Source organism: Embiotoca jacksoni, unplaced genomic scaffold (assembly GCF_022577435.1).
Source record: "Embiotoca jacksoni isolate LCO1_2020_lvr unplaced genomic scaffold, fEmbJac1.0.p SCAF_3, whole genome shotgun sequence".
Taxonomy (NCBI): Eukaryota; Metazoa; Chordata; class Actinopteri; family Embiotocidae; genus Embiotoca; species Embiotoca jacksoni.
Genome location: NW_027185381.1, coordinates 20,764,224 through 20,785,902, shown reverse-complemented (window position 1 = coordinate 20,785,902; position 21,679 = coordinate 20,764,224). Strand labels below are relative to the sequence as shown.

General features: G+C 42.6%; 1 protein-coding gene across 4 annotated transcripts in view; it reads right to left on the bottom strand.

Annotated features, from left to right (window-relative positions):
• Positions 1–21,679, bottom strand: part of mob2a (MOB kinase activator 2a) — a 63,505-nt gene that overhangs the window by 1,946 nt on the left and 39,880 nt on the right. For 3 of the 4 annotated variants that reach the window (XM_069162941.1, XM_069162937.1, XM_069162940.1), the window contains exons 2-4: positions 7,091–7,251; positions 4,583–4,676; positions 424–548 (exon numbers count right to left, since the gene is read on the bottom strand). In XM_069162941.1, coding sequence (XP_069019042.1) covers positions 424–548; positions 4,583–4,676; positions 7,091–7,251 — 380 coding nt within the window. Of the gene's footprint in view, positions 1–423; positions 549–4,582; positions 4,677–7,090; positions 7,252–14,825; positions 15,034–21,679 lie in introns of those variants that run through there. The other variant, XM_069162936.1, reaches the window with a different exon arrangement.

Genomic DNA, 21,679 nt, shown 5'->3' with positions numbered 1-21,679 from the left:
AAAACAAACGGAGACAAAACTGGTTTGAGAGCAGAAATCACCATGAGGGAGAAACATTCGAAAGTCTTTCACACAAACTCTACGAAAAGACCCAAAAACAAAACGTCCCTGCGTCTCGGCCCAAAACGAGTGATTACTACTGTGGGAGAAATACATTAAAAAAAAAATAAAAAAAACTAGTCACAAATGTTTAGTTTGACTTTCAGAAAAAGCTCTAACTTTGTTTAACAACTTGAAACTCAAATTCAAAACAGCATACAAATTTTCTATTAAATCTCAAATTTTCTCAACGTTTTACTCTTCACTTTATCGCTCCATTTCTCCAGCAGCAGCAGCAGCAGCAGGGGGCAGCACTGCATCAGTTACCTCTGACAGGCTGGAACACTTCAGAGGCCCCACAGGCCTGCAAACAGGGACACTCACCGTATTTTGTGGGAAAGATTTCCTCATCTGTGACCAGTTTCTGACAAAGACTCATTACAAAGTCGACATATTGTGGAGCAGTGCATTTCGTCTTCTTCCCCCTCTCGTCATACCAGTAGTATATTCTGAAAAGAGAAGAGACAAAAGACAGCGTGTCAATACCCGCTGTCACGTTTGTGTTTCCTAACATTTAAGACCGATTTTTGAAGAACCGGATGTGATTACACAAGTTTTAATTAATCTTAATATGTATTAATAGGTATCATGTTTGTATTTTTTTTTTTTTTTTCGCTGCAGTGCCCCCAAGCTTTAATTTCCTGATCGGGCCAAATTCCTCGCTGTTGACGGGACACCGATCCGCCCTCCAGTTGCCGGGCCGGTCCCGCTGCTGGTCAAACATTTCTGCACGGGCTGACCCAGATAGCTGAAGTCTAAGTGGACGGCTTGCAAACATAGTTAACAACGGGTCAGACGGGAGGTCGGCAGCACAGAGCGAATCACGCTGGCAGGTCAGCAGACGCCTCAGAGATAGATGAACGAGCAACGGGCGACCGTTAGAGAACTCAGGAAGGGCGAGATGGTGAAACAGGAAAGTAACCGCGGAGACAAAAAGGTGATCTCAGTGAGGTAGTAACCAGATGAAATGGTGGAAAAAAAAAAATAAAAAAAAAAAAATGCGGGGTCTGGGAGGCGACGGGCAGACATTACAAATCCTGAGGAATGTAAAGAGTCCACATAACTGACCCCGCAGGAGGAGACCTACTGACCACGGCACCACGGCCCGACTCTTCCAATGCTCTTACTCACACAGCAGTAGACAGTGTGCGTTTGTTTGTGTGGGAGAGCTATTGACAAAACTACAAACATGCCGTCACTGTTGCACACCCCCGCAGACATGCAGACGTGATCCAGCTATGGCCATATATAGTATAAAATACCACTACTCTGGGGAGTTTACTCGCTGTTTACAAACAGGACCTCAATAGAATTTAACAACTGTAACTTGGTCCATCTTTTTAGTTCCTTTGTTGGTTTTATTATGGCATGTTCTATAAAACACGTTTGCATCTGCTTAGTGTGCATGTTTAAAAGACATAATTAAAGTAATACAAATGGAATCACTAAGCAACCATATCAGTTCATACCAGCTCTACTCTCACGGCCACTGACCCATGATCTAAATCATAAATCCAATACATTATGGAGACTTTGGAAACCTCCGCATTATTTTCTACTCTGACTTTAATATATTGATCACTGAAAGCCAATAGCCGATTGCTTCATCTGTATTTCTTATTCATTTTTTTTTTCGAATTTATTCCTGTACAGATCTTGTGTATTTTTTATAATATTTGCAACATTTGTCTGGTTTGAGGTGGGGTTTTTAGACGTTTTCTATGCCTCGGTTTGTGTGTTATAGCTATATATTTACAGTTTGGAACCTGTTCAAAATAAATAAAAAAAAATAAATAAAATCGGATGCTCCAAGGACTAAAATTGAGTTTTTGAGAGATTAAATTATTGAGCTAAAACTACACAACGTTTTGCGCTCTTTGCAAACATTACATTAAATATTTGAGGGGAAAATCCGTAACGGCGTTTAATGAATCTTTGTCTTTTATCAGCCAAACTCAAAATGGAACCAGCTCTAAGAAACCGACGCTAATGACCACAGAACGCACGTCTATCCACCCACCCGTACGAAACGGGTCTAAATAGCTACCAAATGGTTCCGTTCCCTCGTAGCTCATGGAAACATTTCCTTCCAAAAATAGTGCTGAGTTCTGCCCTTGGGCAGGGGCACTGACGCTGCTGTGACTGTGGCTCAGTCAGTTTTTCACCACAGAGAGGGGGTGGGAGTGGGGCAGGTCCTGCACGGGCAGGAAAGGGCGGGGTGCTGGGCAGCAGGCATTCAAAAAGGGACGGTACAGTCATAAATGGTGGGCCAGGTGTGGCAGTAATCTCCAGAAGTGAGGTGGGAGACGAATTATACTCAATATGAGTTCAACTCTGTACTTTTACTTTTGACTAAAGGTTCCATAATTTATAAAGTCAGATATCCATTTCTCTTTTGATTATAAAACAGGTCTAGGTGTCATATAAATACTATAAAAATGTCAAAAGGCTCAATCCACGAAGAAATGCACACCGTCCATATTCAGCGAGTCCGCCATTCGGACTGTGCAACCTTTAAGTGCAGAAGAAAACATAGAGTGGCCATTCTGTCTCGGAGCTAACGAGCTACCGGACCGAAGAAAACCTGTGTTTGGCCTTAGCGTGCAGAAAGAGTCAGCCAATCAGAAGAGAGGGTCATTGATACCAATATCTTAAAAGACTCTTAAAAAACAGCCTGTTCTTGGTAGCGCTCCAGAGAAGCTTCAGGGAGGGTTAAAACCACTACAATTATCTTCTTATGGATATCAAGACTTCAAATAAAAAAACAGAAAAGGATAAAAAAATTTAAAAAATGGGACCTTTAAGACAGCAGCCCTGTTTTCTCCAGCTCAATAGACAGTGCAAACACAAACATGTTAATCTGCTCTGCTGCCTCATCTGTTCACAGACGCACGTTTGTTTCTCCCATTTCTCAGGGTGTGGGTTAATAGCAGTAGATTAAGGTGACAGCAGTGGAAAAGTCCACTGTTGACTGAGAGGTTAGTTAGTTAGTTAGTTAGTTAGATAGATAGATAGATAGATAGATAGATAGATAGATAGATAGATAGATAGATAGATAGATAGATAGATAGATAGATAGATAGATAGATAGATAGATAGATAGATAGATATTAAATATAAAAATGCACAGTATATACAATAAAATAGAATAAAAATAAAATAAAATCGGATCGTGACGAGTTCCCTTTTCACAGCAAATATGTCATTTTATTGTCATTTATCAAAAGGGCTGTGTTGTTTGTCATTAATGTCAGCGTCATCATTTTTGTCCGGAGTGAGTGGGTGGCTGAGCCGGTGCACTTGCAGACCGAGGGTGAAGTGTGAAGCCCTGCTAAATTGAGTGTGGGTAATCTGTTTTTTCCAGCCTTCAGTATTCACAGGGGGAATGAAGGTGGTCTCATACAGAGACAGCACCCCACCCTGACAGAGAAAACCAGTTAAATAAATACTTTTATTACTAAATAGTTAGTCACCTCCCCTCTGTTAACATGGCATGAATACCAATCCATGTTTTGATCATCTTAAACAAACTACTGCAGAGGAATGGCTGCCGCTACAACGTACTTCTAAAAACGTGATGCGAGTTTTTATTTATTTATTTTTTTTAAAGAATCTTTCGTGTGATTTCAGAGGGATTCAGTTTTGGCCTTGATCACTGGAACGAATGGCCGAAGTTTAGAGACGGACTCCTTGGCAGCAGTTTGATCAAAGCATCAGTGAAGCGCGTGTGATGCGAGTACGATGGTATTTGCCGATTTCAGATGGCAGCAAAGATATTCAGTCGGCCCAGATTACAGTTATTAGCATGTGCACTCTACTCTTGCCAGACTGATATTCATACCATGGCTCGGTTGAGCTTCAAAATGCAACAGATAATAAAAACAAAGTGTTACTATTCTTGTCTTGATTTCATCAGGCTCTCAACTATGAGTGCAAACCATTGATAGTAAGAAAAAGAGGGAATTTGGTGCCGAGAAGGCCACGACTGCCGCAGCTGGTCTGCTGCATTTTTACTGACAATGACAACAGACACTTACGAGGGATGGGCTGTGATGTTTGAATTTTTACGTGAAACGCTGATCCCTATCACTTCCACTAAAAACAGATCAATTTATGACCATATAGTGATTGTTTAATGAAAAACTCTATGAATCTATCCTTTAAAAATGCCGGGCTGCAGGACAGACACAACTAGATCGGAGACGCAAGTGTTCCCTTCTCAGAGTACTGACGTTCTTAGATCAGTGTACGGTTCTCTACAGTACATTAAAGCTGCATACCGCTCATTTCAAGATGGGCTGCGTGGGTAGCTAAAAGACCAAAGTTAACCCGAGCGCATCCTCCGGGTAGTGACTCGGCCCTCACTGACCCGGGAAGCGTCCCTTAATGAATTAGCCAATGGGACACTAGATTTCAGATGAATAAACCAAATGGCCTCGGCAGGTGAGCGATGAATAAACCAATAGCGTGGGAGATAACTTACGTGTTGCAGGCCGTCATGGCTTGACAGGTGTCCCCAGTGCAGAACTCTGAGATGGTGCTGTACTGCAGGTTGATAAGATTGAAGAACGTTGTCGCTGTGGAAAAAGACATCGACATGTTATCAAGTGCATGTCATCCGCTACACAGGAATAAAACATAGGGCAAAATTTCAATATTTGTATGCCATGTTTACCTACAACCTTATATTCTGATTAAAAGCTATTTAAAAGCTCAAACTGAATAAAAATGCTTCATATAAACACTTCAATCAGAATAAACAGGCCCAAACCAATTCAAATTTCAAGCACAGGGGTAGTTATAACCTTTTCATAAGCCGATTATTAACGGATGTATGTTTCTCCCTCCACTCCCAAAGAAAGTCAGCTTCAAAGCTGAACTGGATCATGGCCGAGTACAAGCTCTCAAAGAACTGAATATTAATGGGCGTCTAGTATGCGTCGCTATTAAGCAGTTGCTTGATTAAGAGCAACACAAAAATTGGAAAATTCTGCCCTGAACAGACAAAAGATGTCCATCTTGTTTTCCATTTATCTTCTGCAAAGACCCGCCCTACTCTGGCTCTGATTGGCTCGTACTCATTGCCTTCATTGTTAAGAGTTAGGGGTTAATATCAGGATCAGAGCCCACCATAGGCAGAGTAGGGACGGGTCTTCACAGAATCGGAAGGAAATCGAACACATGATGTATTTATTACTTCAGCATATGCCACACAGCTGCTCGGATTACATGTGTCAGCGCATGTAAACACCAGACTGTATTAGACCACATCCCATATAAACAGTTGACCACAAATCTTCAATCTGAATTACCAGTGTTCATGTAGCTAACGATGCGAATGAGTGCCAGGAAATCAGAGTAGACGGACGAGGACACACCTATACTGTCATCAGTGGACAGTCACAGTCACATGCGCACACTAACCCATCAAGTCACCTCATCCTTTGACAGTGTGTGTCTAAGAAAACTACTTAAAGAGTCACGGGAGGCGGCTGCAGCTTTGGCAGGAGTTCAAGTTGTTGTCAGTGAAACAGGTATTTCTGCTAGAAGGAAAAGTACTTTACAGCCCGTCACGCTGCAAAACAAAGCAAACCTGGGGTCGACTCAAGTGAAGAAACGTATCTCAGTCAAAAATATTTGTTTTGTGTGTTGTTTCTGGTTGGGTGAGATTCCTTAAATGGCGTGTCTTCTCTTTGACAGACTTGTAAGTACAAGGGAAACGACCCAAAGAATATTCTTGGTCATTTTGGAGGACTTCAAAAAAATGTATTCAGTGGTGATGATTTTATTTCTCACACAAAAAGCATCGCACAATATCTCTAATTAGTTTATAAATAAATGAATGAATGAAAAGGTCATTTCATAAAACACCCAACAGTTTGAAGAGTTATTTGACATTAAATATTACAATCATATAAAATGTTTTATTTAACCTGTAGCTAACAAAGCTTAAATAAGGTGATGGCAAAATATCTGGTATTTTCAATTGTTATAGTAAGTTGGTCAAAGCTGTGGCAAATAAAATGATTTTCATTTTGATTCATACCAATTTCCACTTCTTTTTCCCACAGCGAACCCAATGCCAATCTAACCCATCCCATGTTTCCTGTTTAATAAAGTCGCGACCAAATTGGAATTCTTTCTGTGAAAGTTCTGCTGATTTATATATTTCAGCAGAATTAAATAACCCCAATCATAATTGATATGGCTAAAAAACAAAAATCAAAACATCACTCCGTCACGCCATATTACTTTCCTTCAGGCAAAAAAATAACCCAATTAGTGGTGGATACAAGTTGATACAAGTCATCTTATACAACTTTTACTGTCAAGCGGGAAGCATGTGGAATCCTGCCACACCTGTTTTTATATAACTTTTTTTTTTTTTTTTTATCACCCTAAAATAAAAAGGTAAGAAAAAATGTTTTTCTTCTTTTTCCCCTGCGAGCACCTGGCTGGTTTGGATACGTAACTAAAGCAAAGTCAAGGAGACACAAAATAATAAAGAGCCTCATGAGATCGATCAAGCTGCCAGGCCGCAGTGAGTTTACTGAACTCCAGATATGATTCGCTTAACCACGACTATAAATTTCAAGTAAAAGTTAAAACACGGCACGCAGTGTGTGTGGCGTTATTAGGAACAGTGTTGACGCTATGCCAGGCCTGGTTCGTGTTCAGGGCTTGGCTCTCTTGCACTACTGGAACATCGTGTTATCTCCAGAGGACAAGTGCATCAAGACTTTGGAAAATGAATTCCAAGTTCCTGAGGAAGATTTTACATTGGAGCTAAAATGTTGGAGCAAATGTTGAGATTAATAAAGAAATGGTTACGTCTCAAACAAGATAATCGCCCCCCCCCCTCTTCCCCTTCTTATTCTAATGACCACGCTGAATTGTTTTTACAGGCTTAATAACTACAGTAGAGGTTCCTGATGGCTGTACAGCCCATCACCCTCAGTTATATGTCTCCATCACCACCCCAGTCACTCACTGTTGCTAGCGAGCCATTCATTGAGGTCTATCTCTCTGGGCAGCACCACCAGTTCCTTGAGGTCAAAGTCCACCACCCGGATTTTCGTGAACTCCGTCTCCAGGTACTGCTTCTTCTCTTCTGCCGGAGGCTTCTTCCCATTTGGCTTCGTCTTTGACTTCCTGCAACACAGAAGAAAAGAGGACAGCTTAAAGAGCTGCACAGGATTTAATAAGAGAAATACAAGATCAGGAAAGTGATAAAACAAGATTTTAAAGTGCCTAAGAAAGGTGCAAATGGCAAAACAACTGCAATTGGACCTAGTAAAGAATGAGAGGCGACTGCAAGTTGTGGCTGGACTCAGGAATGTAACGAGCAGAGCTACATCATGCTGCTGTGAAAACATAGCAACACTGAATACGAAGGACAAATCAGTACAAGTTAGCTTTGCAAGAAAATCCCCCTGCAGAATAGTGATGTCAGCAAAGGTTTCTATTAAATGCATTGTTCGTGGAAGATGCCACTTGCAGACAGAAGGATGTATAAAACAGAAGTCCGAGCTCAGATCTACACATCTATAAAACACAGGGGACTAAATCTCTAAACTTGAAAGTTTACAATAATCAGAGTTACAAAACACTAACTACCTTGAACAGACTAAACAAAGGGCTATCTGTGCCTGCACCTGACCTCTAACCTCTGACCTCTGACCTAATATTAGGTCGATAACTTCCACACAGACAGACGTCCCCAGCGCTTTGTACTTCCACCGCCAGTTTTAGCACGGGGATGTCATATCACACTCTGCACTTCCAGGGCTGTAACCTCCTCCCCCAGCTCCTGCGCTCTGTCTGTATCAGTAGAGGCATAGCGAGCCCGGGGTCAAAGATCGAAAAGCTTGATACAAACTACAGACTAATATAATCAACCGGTCCTTAATTTACTTCCTTCATGACTTTGAAAGTTCAGCCTGGGACTCGCCAGCTTGATTGGTATTCTGTTCCAGCATTTCCTCACCCTGCCACGGCTCTGTTACCAGTTTTTCCCTTTATTTCGCTCCGACTTGGCTCTGCTACTGTTGTTTGGGTTTACTTAAGGACAATGTTTCAATTTGCCTCCCTGAATGTATTTGGGCTTTTGTTGACCCTCATTTCCGGCCTTCTTGCAGTCACCAAGTCTATTTCCCGTTCTCATCCTCTTCTCTTCACACCCTCTGTATAAACACCACGATCCAGCCATGTGTTCTCGCTTTCTCCCCGTTTCCTTCCTCTTCCCACCCCCAGATACCCAGACGAGAGACGGCTGCTCCTCCTGGACTGAGGAGATCTGCCCTAACAGCACGAACGGCGAGGGGTCATAAACGCTACCTCCCGGCAGCAGTCAAATCCCTTCTCACTCTCACCGAGGCTCCGCAGCGACTAACACCAGAGTTTACAGGAGAGTGGCAATGACTTGTTGGTTTTCTGCAGGAACAAAAGCTATCGTATTCATAGTGCACATATAGCCAGAGATATTACAAGAGAAAAGAAAAAAAAAAGGGGGGGGGGGTGAGAGCAGAGGGGCAGAAAGGAATGGAGGGAGGAGGTGGATCGACACAGGAATGGAGGGAGGAGGTGGATCGACACAAGTCCAGCTGATATCCATGGGAACTAATAAACACTTTCAAAACATGACAGGGCTGTGAGGCACGAGGCCTCTTGGCCGGAGCACAGCGTTCAAAAGCCCTGTGCAGTTTAATTCCCTTCTCCAGGAAGCGTCGCCCTGCTTTCCACCTCAGCAAACAAGGGAAGAAGGCATGTGAGCATGTGGATGCATAGAGAGCATGGAGCCTTTTACTGTGTAAATGTTTGAGATCCCCCCCCCCCCCCCTCCACCCCCTCCTCTGTTTTACATGCTCAGTTGTCTAATTTATCTGTCAGGAGAAATGCTTAGCTGCAAACTGCCTTTGGGGTTCTTGTGAGAACGTTGAGGGCTAAAGGACTCACACATGCACAACCACGTTCACTAACAACTTTCTCATTTACTGGGAAATGATTCATCAAGATACTCTGTTCTTCCTATCGGGCAGCACCGGAGCTTGTTTTGGCCTCATTTAAAAACCAAGCGACACTGCAGATTACACTGCTGGCTAATTATTAATGACGGGCCACTCTCCGTTTCACCTCTTTCCTCCTGTTGCTCTGCTCATCCTCTTTGGTTTTTGTTTACAATATCTTGTCCGTCTTTAGGGTTGTAGACATTTTTTTCTGCCATTTCCTCTCCGTGGCTGCGGCCTCACCCGTTCAAACATCCCCTTGTTGTTCAGGGTCGAAAGCCTCAGGCCTCGATGTCCCGTCTCTCTTTTCATCTCTTTCTGACCTTTCCCTTGATCTTTCTGTCCTTAACTATTAACCTGCCCCACCAGCTTCACATTTACGCCACTCCACAACCTGTCCTCTGACTCATATTTTAATTACTGTTCCTTTTTTTTTATATCGAAAGTTCCTTCCAGTAATTGTTCTATAATGATGCCTTTCATTTCTTCTTATCTCTGTCTGCTTCCTCTCTCTCCTAAAAACAATTAAAAAAAACCCGTCTTCCTGCTCACGAGGGCTGAGACAGATGCATGTGGTCCGTGTGGTTTTGCACTGTGAGCTACATGTTCCATCATGTGAAAGAGCTTTACCCGAGGAAAGAGCTTCTTCTCCAGATACCGTCAGCTCTCACGACGTTTCAAAGGCTTTGCTAAGCCTCTCAGAAAAACTAGTGGGCTCCAGTGAAAGGATCCGTCTGAAAACATTCTGTTTCACTGAGCCATTTCCTGCCTCTGGCCCTCTGTAATTTCATCATTTTCCGTACAAATGACTCCCCCCCCCACTTCTTGTGAACATTTGTGTGGTGAGGGGAGGTGAAATTCTGGAGCCATTAGTTTATTTTAGGATAAAGAAAACTTCCTCTATGCCAGCACTCCTCCCCTCATACGTACATAGACACACACACACACACACACACACACACACACACACACACGCACACACACACACACACACACACACGCACACACACACACACACACACACACACACACACACACAGCTCTGTCTGTTCTTGGTAAAGTTCTCCAAGGCAAGTCTTTGCCATAAAAGGCAGCAGATGCCTCTTTCTCCACACCAGATCAGGGTAGGCCAGAAGGCAGGAGTGGAGGGGAACTGAGGCCACAGCCAGTAACATGTCTCTGGGCCGAGGGGGAGAGCCGCAGCCTGCCTGGCACCAACAGGAACAGGTCTGTAATAGAGGCTCACCACCAAGAAAATCTGCTCGGCCATTAGAAATTCAAGCGTGCAAAACTAATGTCTTTTGGGTATTTTGAGTGGAGGTGAGAGGCAAGAATGAGGACGACAGATCTGCTGGTGCTTATCTAAAAACATTAAGGACATTGTCGGGTGACAGAGAGGTCAGTGCTGCAGAACTGTGGAGCGACTGACCAAACAGCTGTTCTGTCAGCCACTCTTACCCTTTCACTTTTCCCAACAACAGCACCTCCCCCGCCAATCCAGCCGTCTTCACTCACTACCTTTCCCCTTGTACACCACCACGAGCACTCAGCAAACACACTGTGCCCCACACACACACACACACACACACACACACACACATACACACCTGTGCCTTCATGCACACACAGACACACACTCCACTCTGTCTGTAGCCCCCTTTCCCCTGTTCACGGCCGACCCAGCTGGTCACAACAGCTGCGTCAGGAGCCTGATCCCACCAGAGAAAATCTAGAAGAAGCGAGTTCTGTCTGGTCTGAGGGACGGTGTTTGTGGAAGCACGTGTGCGTCCAGCATGACGGTTCAGTCAAACATACACTGTCTTCAGTTTCCAACTGGTGCAAATATTAGCTTCTGTATGTTAGCTGTCTGCGTGCCGAATGAACACTGAAGACACTTGGCTCTAAAATAATCTTTTTATAAAGAGGAGCAGCCCTCTGGCAGGTACATCACAAGCCTGTCTCATTACCAGAACCTGGTTCCAATTAATCCTGGAATCACATGGGGCCACATTACACAGCTATGTTGGACAATTACCTTAAGTGCTTTCTCTAAAATACCACAATTTGCTACTAAATAACTATTTCTTTCCAATATTATCAGCAATATTTTTAGTTAGTTCATGCTGACATTAATGCATTAAAACAAATGAGGTCCTGGATTCTGTGTTCATGCTGTTTTTTTTTTTCTGTGATAAGAACACAACTAAACTCTGAAACCCGTTAAACAAAACCCATGTAATGACTTTCCCCTGAAGCCCGTGGCTCCTGCCAAGCCAGATATTGCACAACTGTTGCTTGAATTGGCCTCCTGGATCGCAGGGGAATCTAACTATTGACATATGGATGCAGTTAATGCAATCTGCTAGAGCGAGCAGCACCAGTAACACAACAAAGACGTCTACCATCTTATCTCAGACAGCTGCTTCTTGCAGTGACCGGAGTGATATACTTTGAGCACTGTAACTGTATAAAGTGAATGGTTTATGGTGGGCAAAGTGATTCCTCATCTGCAATTAAATGCACTGGCACTACAAGGAAAGCACAATAAAACCAGAGGCAGAAATAACTTCATGTTGAGAGAAGAACAGAATAAGATTTCACAGGACGTTTCAGTTATCTCTCTGGAATAAGTAAACACACTCCCAAGATGCAAAGATATGCTTCTCTTGTCACCCCTAATAAAGTACTGTTTAATTGGAAAACACTTTTCGGGTCTGTGATATGCGTATGAGAGATAAGAAGCTCCACACACAACAATCAGAGGTCTACTTCCCAGGAGGAATCAAACGGTGCGAACTGACCTGACCTTCAAAGAAACAGTAGTTCAAAGACAGAATCAATTGGATGTCAGGAGGTCGCCAATTCCTTTGCCAACTGATTGTTGGGTTGACGGAAGTCGGGGTTAACAACAACTGCAATAAAACATCAACAGCAACAGGATATTATTGAATATAGACTAGAAGTGAGTGAATTAACTCTGCCATTTTGTAAAGAAGAGCAGCTTCGGGAGGATCAGTTTTCTCTAAGCCCGCTGATCTATTTCAGGAATCAAATTGAATGGACTCGATGGCTCTTTTCCCCGAAAAACCACGAACAGAGGAAAAGCAGGCAGTCTGAGCGCACCACAGCTAAACCACAGCAGCCATTACAGGGCTAAAAAGAGACGGAGTTAAGGACGGACTAAACCTGAGGTTCAGCCTCATATTGCTCAAGTCGACGGGGTAACTGCTCTGTCAGAGTTCTCCTTGAAGTTTCCGTGTAGTTTTAAAAGAAACGTACACACAAATACTTCTGGAGAGAGGAGATAAGAAAGCAAAAAACTAAAAAAAAAAAAAAAGCGCAGCTGCTACCACGTAATCAGTGGCATCACCAGGGGTGAAAACAGCACTAAATGAGTGAATGAGAGTTGTAACCAGGGTGTGGGCCTAAACATGTGCGCGCACACACACACACACACACGCACACACACACACACACACACACACACACACACACACACACAGTAGGTTATTCAACTACTAACCCTACCCAGGACAGCTCTGGATCCCTCCTCTTCCCCTTGTCATCCCATTCAGTGGCTCTCAGGCCTGCAGAGGACACAAGGACCCCCTGCCGGCACTATGATGGAGCCTCATCAACATCACAACAAACATGAGACAGGAAGGGGATTTGGGACAAGATAAGACCAAGCTGCTGGTTAAGCACTTGGCCAATCTAACCTTGCTGGAGGAAGGTTAGCGCCAACATTGATTTGGCGTGGTAGGAGGCGACTGCCACAGATGACACGAGTGAAAGGCAGAATGAGATTTCGCGACACTCTGATCGATCCAATCAGTCCATCTGAACGAATCAAATGGTAAAATAAAGACGGTTGGCGGGCGTATATGTGGGGGGGGGGGGGAGTAAATATATATATATATATATATATATTTTTTTTTTTTTTACCATACTATTCAAGCAGCTTATTCTGAAAGTGCAGCCAATTTTATGAGGCCACATGTTCACTTTCAGGCGAAGAGACTGCTAAAAGTTATCTCAGCTGTCTTTGCCATTCTAGTATTCATACCTGCTTCCAAGCCAAGGGCATTCAGCCATTCACTGGAGGAGGAAGCAGGTTCGAAGTGGAGCTATAAACAGGTCTACTGCTCCCCCCCCTCCCCACCCACCCAAGCTCCCCGTAAAACCCCAAACTATGCATCCTTGTTAACTTTGATGAAGTGTTTCTTGCTCAGTTTTTCCCCAAGACGGCAAATTTGTGAAAACCCCCCTTCTGTCTCCAAGGCAAACACATTGTTGATGTATTTCCTTGGTGACCACCTGATTTCTTCATCGCAGAGGTTGAGTTCCCAATAAAAAAAAAAAAGGAGCAGCAAAACTTGTCTCTACCTGTCAAAGGTCTTGCAACAAGACAACTGACAACACGCTGCACAAAAACAATTCCTGCTGTGCTCATTACATCCTGCTTACAATCTGTTAAGAGATCCTAAGATGGTGGATATTATACTAACTATCACTCACTCTCCACATCAATAGGTTATAAGGCTACTGCTTGAAAAAAAAAAAAAAAAAAAAAAAGCACACCTGTCCCTAGGCTTGAAGGGTAAGAAGAACCTCCACTGCACTAACAGGACAGCCAGCCCCCTGGAGGAACACATTCATAACGACTGCATGTCCTCTTAACATGACACAGACAGAATAAATACACAAATTATTCACAACCGCTGTGACATGCATGGATATTTTGTTTTGAATTGCATCGATTCTCCGCGGGGATTAATCGTGACCGGGGCGGGTATTTGTCACTTTGTATGACACACAAACACAGTTAACCCTTCTATTTGGGTCATGAATTCTTGAAGTACAACGTGCGCTCAGTCGTATTATGACCTTTAGATGGCGGTGAAAATAAGCATAAAATGTCAAAACTTTTTACAGACAAAACAACTAAAAAAAAAATATTTCCTCCTATTTAGTTTTTCAAATGTAGTTTACAGTGTATACGTGATGCTGTGAAATTCAATTAGGATGAAAAGGCTGACCACTTCACCTTGACAACTATTTGCTCTTTTTTTTTTTTTTCTGTCTCTGTCAGAAAAAAGTTTTTAAATTGTTGCTCTGTGATTTAAAATAATTTCCCTTTTAGGTTGTCCATGTTAAACCGTTACAGGTCACGTAACTAATTCATTAGGCTAGACGAGGAGACTGTCACATTTCTCTTGCTCTTGTTCGGTCTTGCGAGTCACTTAGGAAGAGGAATGAGGCTTTCAGGCTACATCACCACCGGCTGGAAATTTGCAGTGACCTCGGAATCAGAGGGTCTCGGTACTTGTGCAATTACAGCAGAGAAGAGGAAATAGACTTTATCTTTCTGGTGGAGTTATAAAAGCGGAGATTTTAAAACACAGGCTTCGGATTTTTCGATGTACTTATAGATAAAAAAACGGGACATGAGCGCTACGTCGGGTTTCAGTTTATGGACCGTGTTAAAGTCACTGCACGTCTGTTACTAAATTACAATAACTTTATTACCGTTAAAACACAGTCAAAGATGTTTTCGGTGTTTGCAGCGAAAGACGAAATATACAACATACTAAAACGCCAAACGTTTATTTGCTTTTTGCATCGTCGCAGCTTCGTAAAATGATGACAAACACATTTAAAGTACAGGCTCGACTCAAAAGATACGTGCCGACGGCACTTTTGTCAAATTTAAAGTTTTACCTTAGTACTTTTCCGACTGCCTGAAGCACCATTTTGCAACTTAGTCCGTTTTTGGAGTTTCTCTGAGAGTGCATGTCCGTCTTATCTCCAGAAAAGGAGCAATAATCTCCAACCATAGCTTAAAACATGAAGAAAGGATGTCAGGACGTCTGCCTGCTTTGGTTGTTCAGGTATAGCGTCTCCTGGACAGACCCGAGGATTTGAGCTATGAGAAACTGTGACTCACTGTACAGGAGAAAGAAAAACTTTGTGAGCAGACTTTACAGCAAGCCCCCGCCTTCTCCGTCGCTATCGGCCAATCAGAGGACAGGGAAGGGGCTGAGTGGGCGGACTGTAGTGACGTCAACGTCTGCCCATGCGGACGTGGTTCGTCCTTTTCCCTGAAGTGTTGTTACATTGTAGCAACAGGTGGTCTCTGGTGTTGACGACAATGAAATAAAAAGGTATAGCAACATTTTATGAGCCTGCCGTAATTTAACAGGTTTACACAAGCTCGACCTTTTCAATGACGGCAAAATAAAAACCGTAACGTTAATTATGATAAATATGATAAAAAAAAATAAAAAAAATAAAATAAAAAAAAAAAAAACAAGCACCCATGCAGCTCAGGTGGATCGCTTTCTTGCAGGAAGCAGATTCTAATATAAGCAAAAAGCAATACATTTAGAAATGAACACCATTTTTTTGGGGGGGGATTTTCTTTTTTAAATAAGCCTGTCACATTCATGTACATTATCAAACTGAACTCATCAGCTAATGAGGAGATGTGGCTGAAAAGGATAGTGAGGGGCAATTATTATTTTTGCCAAAACATTCCCTTAGCCACTTGTTAAAATGGCTATGAATACAACAAATATAAAATCATTACAGGGAATAGCAGCCAGAATAAAATTGAGTTTGTTTAAGTTTGGTTAACTAGTATTTTATTTAATGTGGGTTTGTTTTGTGAATTTAATATGGTAATTTAGGCAGTTATCAAAGGGGCCTACAGTTTTTTGTTTTTTTACCAAAATAAGAGGCAGCATGAAACATGAGTTATTCTGTATGTTTTCTTATTGTGAGAAATGAATACAAAAAACTGAAAAGCAGCATGTGGACAATGCATTTTTTTTTAGCATGAATAAACCACATTATTAAGCTACATTTACATTATAACAGCTAACAGGTAAACGTGTGTTTAGTGTCACAGCGTTCCACTTTCAGTGTGGGAACCAGTGCCAGGTATACTGGGACTTCGGGGCGATGTTCCTCCTGCCGACTGTGAACTTCACCTGGAGTGCAGGCGGGCAGCAGTCAGGCGTGTTCAAACACGACTTAGTCAAAGCGGAGGAATCAGCAAGGGACTCAAACAAAAGCCTGTTCGAGAGCCAGATCTGAGAGGGCATCTGGAGGTTTCCTTGCTTTGTCTGAGAAGGAAATGTTTGGAACAACAACTTGAGACATTTCATTTTATGGACATGATTTAAAGCACGAGTGCGATATAAATTCTCATTAAATTGTCAACACAGAGCTGAGCCAACAATATTTATGTACAAAATGAACAAGAGGAAATGAACGCTGCCCATTGGAAGACCTTCCACACCAGAAGATTACAACTAGTGTTACCAACCTATCATTCCCTCACTATTCTGCCCTCTAATTATTGCCTCTCAACAGACATCCCCTCTTATTCTCTCTTCTGCTGCTCTCTTCACACATTTCTCCTCCCTCTCTTTGCTTCTACCGCCTCTCCCCTCCATTGTCTCCCCCTTCTCTCCAACAAGTCTGTTTTTCCTGTCTGTCTCCTCAGACAAAACTTGTGGGGCCAGGGTTGGTGCTGCAGATGTTAGCTGCACTGAACAGACTGCTACAGCACGGATGCACACAAAAGACACACTAATCTATGGAATCTGTGGAGATGTGTGCGCTCAGTGTATATGGGTGGGGGTAAGCAGTCGTGAGACGAAGATAAAAGAGATTGTCGGGGCTGCGTATTTATGTATTTATGCAAGTGTGTAATTTGTGTGTGCAAAAGTGCGTGTAGAGTCTGCAGACATGCAAGTAGAGGGTGTTTACCGTTTTATCTTATTTCATTGATAAAGTAGAGTCAATCAGAGCCACTGTCATCCCTACTGCCACACTCTCTAATGACAATCACTTATTACGCAGCAAAATAATAAGTACATTTCCTCCCACTTCCCTACCAGAGTTTTTAGAATTAGTATCTCATGACAGCATCTTCCAGTCCGCTTGATGTAATCCCAACCAAATATTTAGTTGAAGTCATTGATTCCATTGGGCGCTGGCTGTATTTTTAACAGTTCACTATCCACCGGCTGTGTCCCAGACTATTTTAAAGTTGCTTGTGTGCAACCTTATTAAAAAAAAAAAAAAAAACCCGACTAGATACCAATCTCCCACAGAATTACAGGCCGATCTCCAAGCTTCCTTTTATCTAAAATTTTTTAGAAAAATATGTATCCAAGTTTCTGGTTTTAGCAGTGGAAAACAATAAAAAATTTCAAAAGTTCCAGTCTGGCTTCCGAAAAGACCACAGCACCGAAACTGCCCTCCTTAGGGCCACTGATGACGTCTTAATTGCAGCAGACAATGGAATGTGCTCAATCCTTCTTCTTTTAGACCTCAGTCCAGCTTTCGACACAGACGACTGTATTCTTTTAGACAGACTGAAGAACTGGGTTTGAATATCTGGCACAGCACTGAAATGGTTCTTCTCATATCTGACCAACAGGTTCTGTGTGTCAATTAATAATTTTAAGTCATCTTTAGCCCCTTTCAAATATTTATTCCCCCAGGGGTCCGTTTTGGGGCCAATTTTATTTTCCTTTTATATGCTCCTCTTTGGACAAGCTATACGCAGACACGGGGCTTCCTTCCACTGTTATGCTGATGACACTCAAATATACAGTGTTCACACGAACAGGCCCAGTCACAGCCCGTTAGTGCCTCTGATCCTGCCATGCCGAGTTCTCTACAGGACTGCCTTGATGACGTGAAAAGCTGGATGTCACAACATTTTGTACAACTAAACTCAAACAAAACAGAGATTCTTGTAATTGGTCCACCACGCTTAACCAAAAATATACTTTTATCTGAGAGCCTTCGCAGATTTTAGTGATCAACTGTTATTTCTTTTATACCCTGTTCTAATTTGTTTTTACGGTTGTTTTATACGATCATTGTGTTGTTGGTTGTTGTATTATGGCTTGTTAGAATTCCCTTGTTGTTTTGTTTTAAAGGCTTATTTTATGTGAAGCACTTTGTAACTTGAGTTTAGAAAAGTGCTATACAAATAAAGTTTATTATTATTATTATTATTACTGCGGACCTGTTGGACCCTCTGAGGTGCCACTTTTTATATATGTTTAAAAGCCCCGATGCAATCCAAAGAAACCAGCTGAAAGAATCCCAAACCCTCAAACTCCTGCATGACTGAATGTCTTCCTGTGTGCTACACTGGGGGTGAACACTGAGCTGGAGTTTGGTGGGTGGAGATCAGTGATCCAGAGGCCCAGTGAGCGGCTCTCTCAAGCCGTGGGGGAGAGAGACCAGAACAGGGCACAGACTCTTCCTCTGTTGCTAATTATAGCATCAGCCTGCCTGACCAGGCCCATAAAGAACACAGAAAACAGTGCAAAGAGAGGGAGGGGAGGAGGAACATGCTGTCAGTGTGTGTGTGTGTGTGTGTGTGTGTGCAGTTGAATCAGTGACTGTGCAAAAGAGTGAACAGGGGAGATGATGCAAGGACCTCTAACCAGATGTTGGGGTGGTTTGTGGTGGGGTTGCTATATAGAAGAGTCAAAAGAAATGAATCCACAGCCCTGAATTTTTAAAACTGTACAATTTATTTTATCAACGTTCTCGCATGAGTGTTGGTGCTTTCATATTTCATAACTCTACTTTGTTAAGTGAAAAAGGGTTTAGTAGGAATTTGTAGAAAAGGTGAAGAAACTTTACTTTAATAACACTATTTTTTATGTTTTTATTCTGATAACATACTGGAATTAGTATCAACCTGAGATCAATATATAGCCTGTCATACATAGAGTAAAAGAGTTTTGTCATCTACAACAGTGTAATATTGCTGTTATAGTTGCTACGTCCAAAAAACAGCATGTTGCTGTAATGGAAATCCCATGCTCAAGGAACTTTCCATTAATTCGCTTAAAACTATTGGATCCGCGTGGTCACTGAAAATAGACATCCATTCAAGATCACTGGGGCTTGTCCTGAGGCCTCTACAATCACCGCTGAGTTCATCTGGACAAAAGTGCGTTAACGAATCAAGCATGAAAATGAAAGAGCAGGTGGCTTTTAGCCTAAAGTGGCCTTTTCTTTTCCAAAACAGCTACTACATGTGACCACACCTGTACTGTGAGTTTGTCCTGATATGCGAGCAGGTGGAGGCCGAGATGATGACATCAAGCTGCACAAGTTGGGCCCTTCTTACACAACGTCTGACGTGGATGGAAAGCAACGGCCGCATTCCATCGTCTGGCTGACAGAGGTTTACTCTTTCTCCTCCGCTAACGTCACAGCCGCCTTCCCCTCCACTGTGCAGCCAAGACATGAGATAAGTCATCTCACCAAACCAGATGTTGCTGTAGAGAACAGATTATTGGCGCGATACGTATAGCGAGCCTTTCACAGGAAGGGATATATAGAAATAGATGTGCCCGGTCATGACCGAGTGGTGCAGCCACAACTTGAATCTGTCTTAATCTGATTACATTTATTTGTGGGCGAAGGACAATTAAGGGTTAAAATAATAATTAAAAAAAAAAAAAAAAAAAATCTAAGGATTACATAAGAACCTCTGGAGAAAATTAAGGAACTTTTGAACAAAAAACGAAGTTGTCCTGTACATACAAACACAGCAGTAAAACTAGGGACTGAACCTGACTTTTATCAGCACCGAGAAGCTGCGTTAAGTATCTTTAACCTCATCAGAACCAGCCACCCCGGTGATATAGACAGCAAAGAAAAAGATTTCATTAGAAAACACGCTGCTTGTTGAAAAGGAGGAGGGCAGAAGAAATAAAAGCAGTTTATAGAAATGTTATGACATCACTGGCCATGTGACTGATAAATGTGTCAACCCTGATGAGGAAAGGAACAACAATAAGCATGACAACTATAGCTGATCAGACCATCAGACAACACGGAAAACAAAGGCCGTGCACGGAGGAAAAATTTATGAAATTCAAATCACTGCAGCATTGACGTCATAATGCCGCAGTTAGAGCGCCGTCCAATGTCTAGTTCATTGTCATATTGATTTTTTAAAAGCACGTGCAGGTTTTAACTATCGACTCATACAGGAAAGGGATAACAGAAATTGAAAATAATGACATAAAAATGTAAAGTTATCCAGAAGAAGGGATCTTTTTGGACAAAGTGTGGTCTCTTCACTGCTAAGAGATGGACAGCCGGCTCAACAGGTTGAGTCTGAAAGTCAACAGACATTCCACCTTTTTGAGACAAAGAAAACACTGATTCCAGGCCAGCAATAGATGAGTCACAACCGCAGCAGATGCGCCTTGGGGCCTGGCAACAGCCCAGTCCCTGTCCTGCCAGAGAAGCCATCTCCAGCCAATCACAGCTGGGATCAAAATGATTGACAGGTCAGGCGCCCAACCATGTTAAAACCAAAATGAATGAATAAAAAGTCAGAGCAGTTCCAAGTTGCTCTATAAGACCTGTTCGTGTTGCGTTCTGGGCTTGTGGGAGTGTGTAGTGTGTTTAGGTAAGGTCTTAGCCAGTGAAAACAGTGCAGGCTGAAGGTCTTTAGTGACTGGGGGTTTTCTATAGGCCCGGATAAAGGTCAGCAAGGCCAGGAGGCGCTCTGCACACTGAACCCGGCGACCTGCGCTGCAATACCAAACTCCAACATTAGACAGGAGTGCTCTGTCTGCTGCCTCAGCTCCTCGAAAAATAGAAATATTAAAATTATTTGCTTTCACCCTCTCCTCCTTCAAGAAAAATAAAGAACTGATCTGAGAAAAGGCAACAAAATCACTCCAGATCTTAGAAAAAAATTCACCTTTTACTTTTGCAAAACTGCAAATAAATGGACTGTGCGCTGCATTGAACACCGAGCCTGTGTGGCCGAACTGAGTGTGTGAAGAGTGTATGTCTGTCCACTTGCAAACAAAACCTGTGCCAGAGTAGGCAGCCTCAAACTTGACAGAGCTAGATGTTGTTACACAGCCTACAGAGACTTCTCTATAAAAGGAGCTCACTCCTACTTCCTACAGACCACTGGAAGCATGTAAACAGTACATTAAGCACCAGTGCTTTTATCACTGCTCTCATATCTATTTTTTTTTTTTTGTATTTTTTTTTTTTGCACCTATTCTCTCCTTTCCACCTTTGTTACATTTCTCTCTTTGCCTGTATGCACCCTTTCGCCTTGGCTTCATCTCTCCTTTGCTCTGCATTCCTGTAGGGGAAGGGCTGCATGTTAAGACATGCCATAGCTCTCTGCAAACACAGCCTAGCCAAACAAAGGAGGGAAGAGCAGAGCTGAAGACTGAGAGCTGCATGAAGAGTGAACCAAAGGAGGTCTACAGCATGAGAAGTATAGCTCTCAGCTGGGTTTGACCTGGCATTTCTTGTTTGGGACGTTGATGTGTGCATATCATGAGCAAACAGATTAGGGTTTGACTTCATGCTCCATTTAACAGCAGTAATGGAAAAAAAATATATATATACCTGTCTGCCTAATTGCCACTACTTCCTTAATCCTATTAGAAGTCAGGCTGGCTTTGGAAATGTTCGACTTAACGGCAAACTTTGCGGCACTGAGGTGACTCGAATGGGAAGTTTGCAAAGAAGAGAGAGTAGAAAAGTAT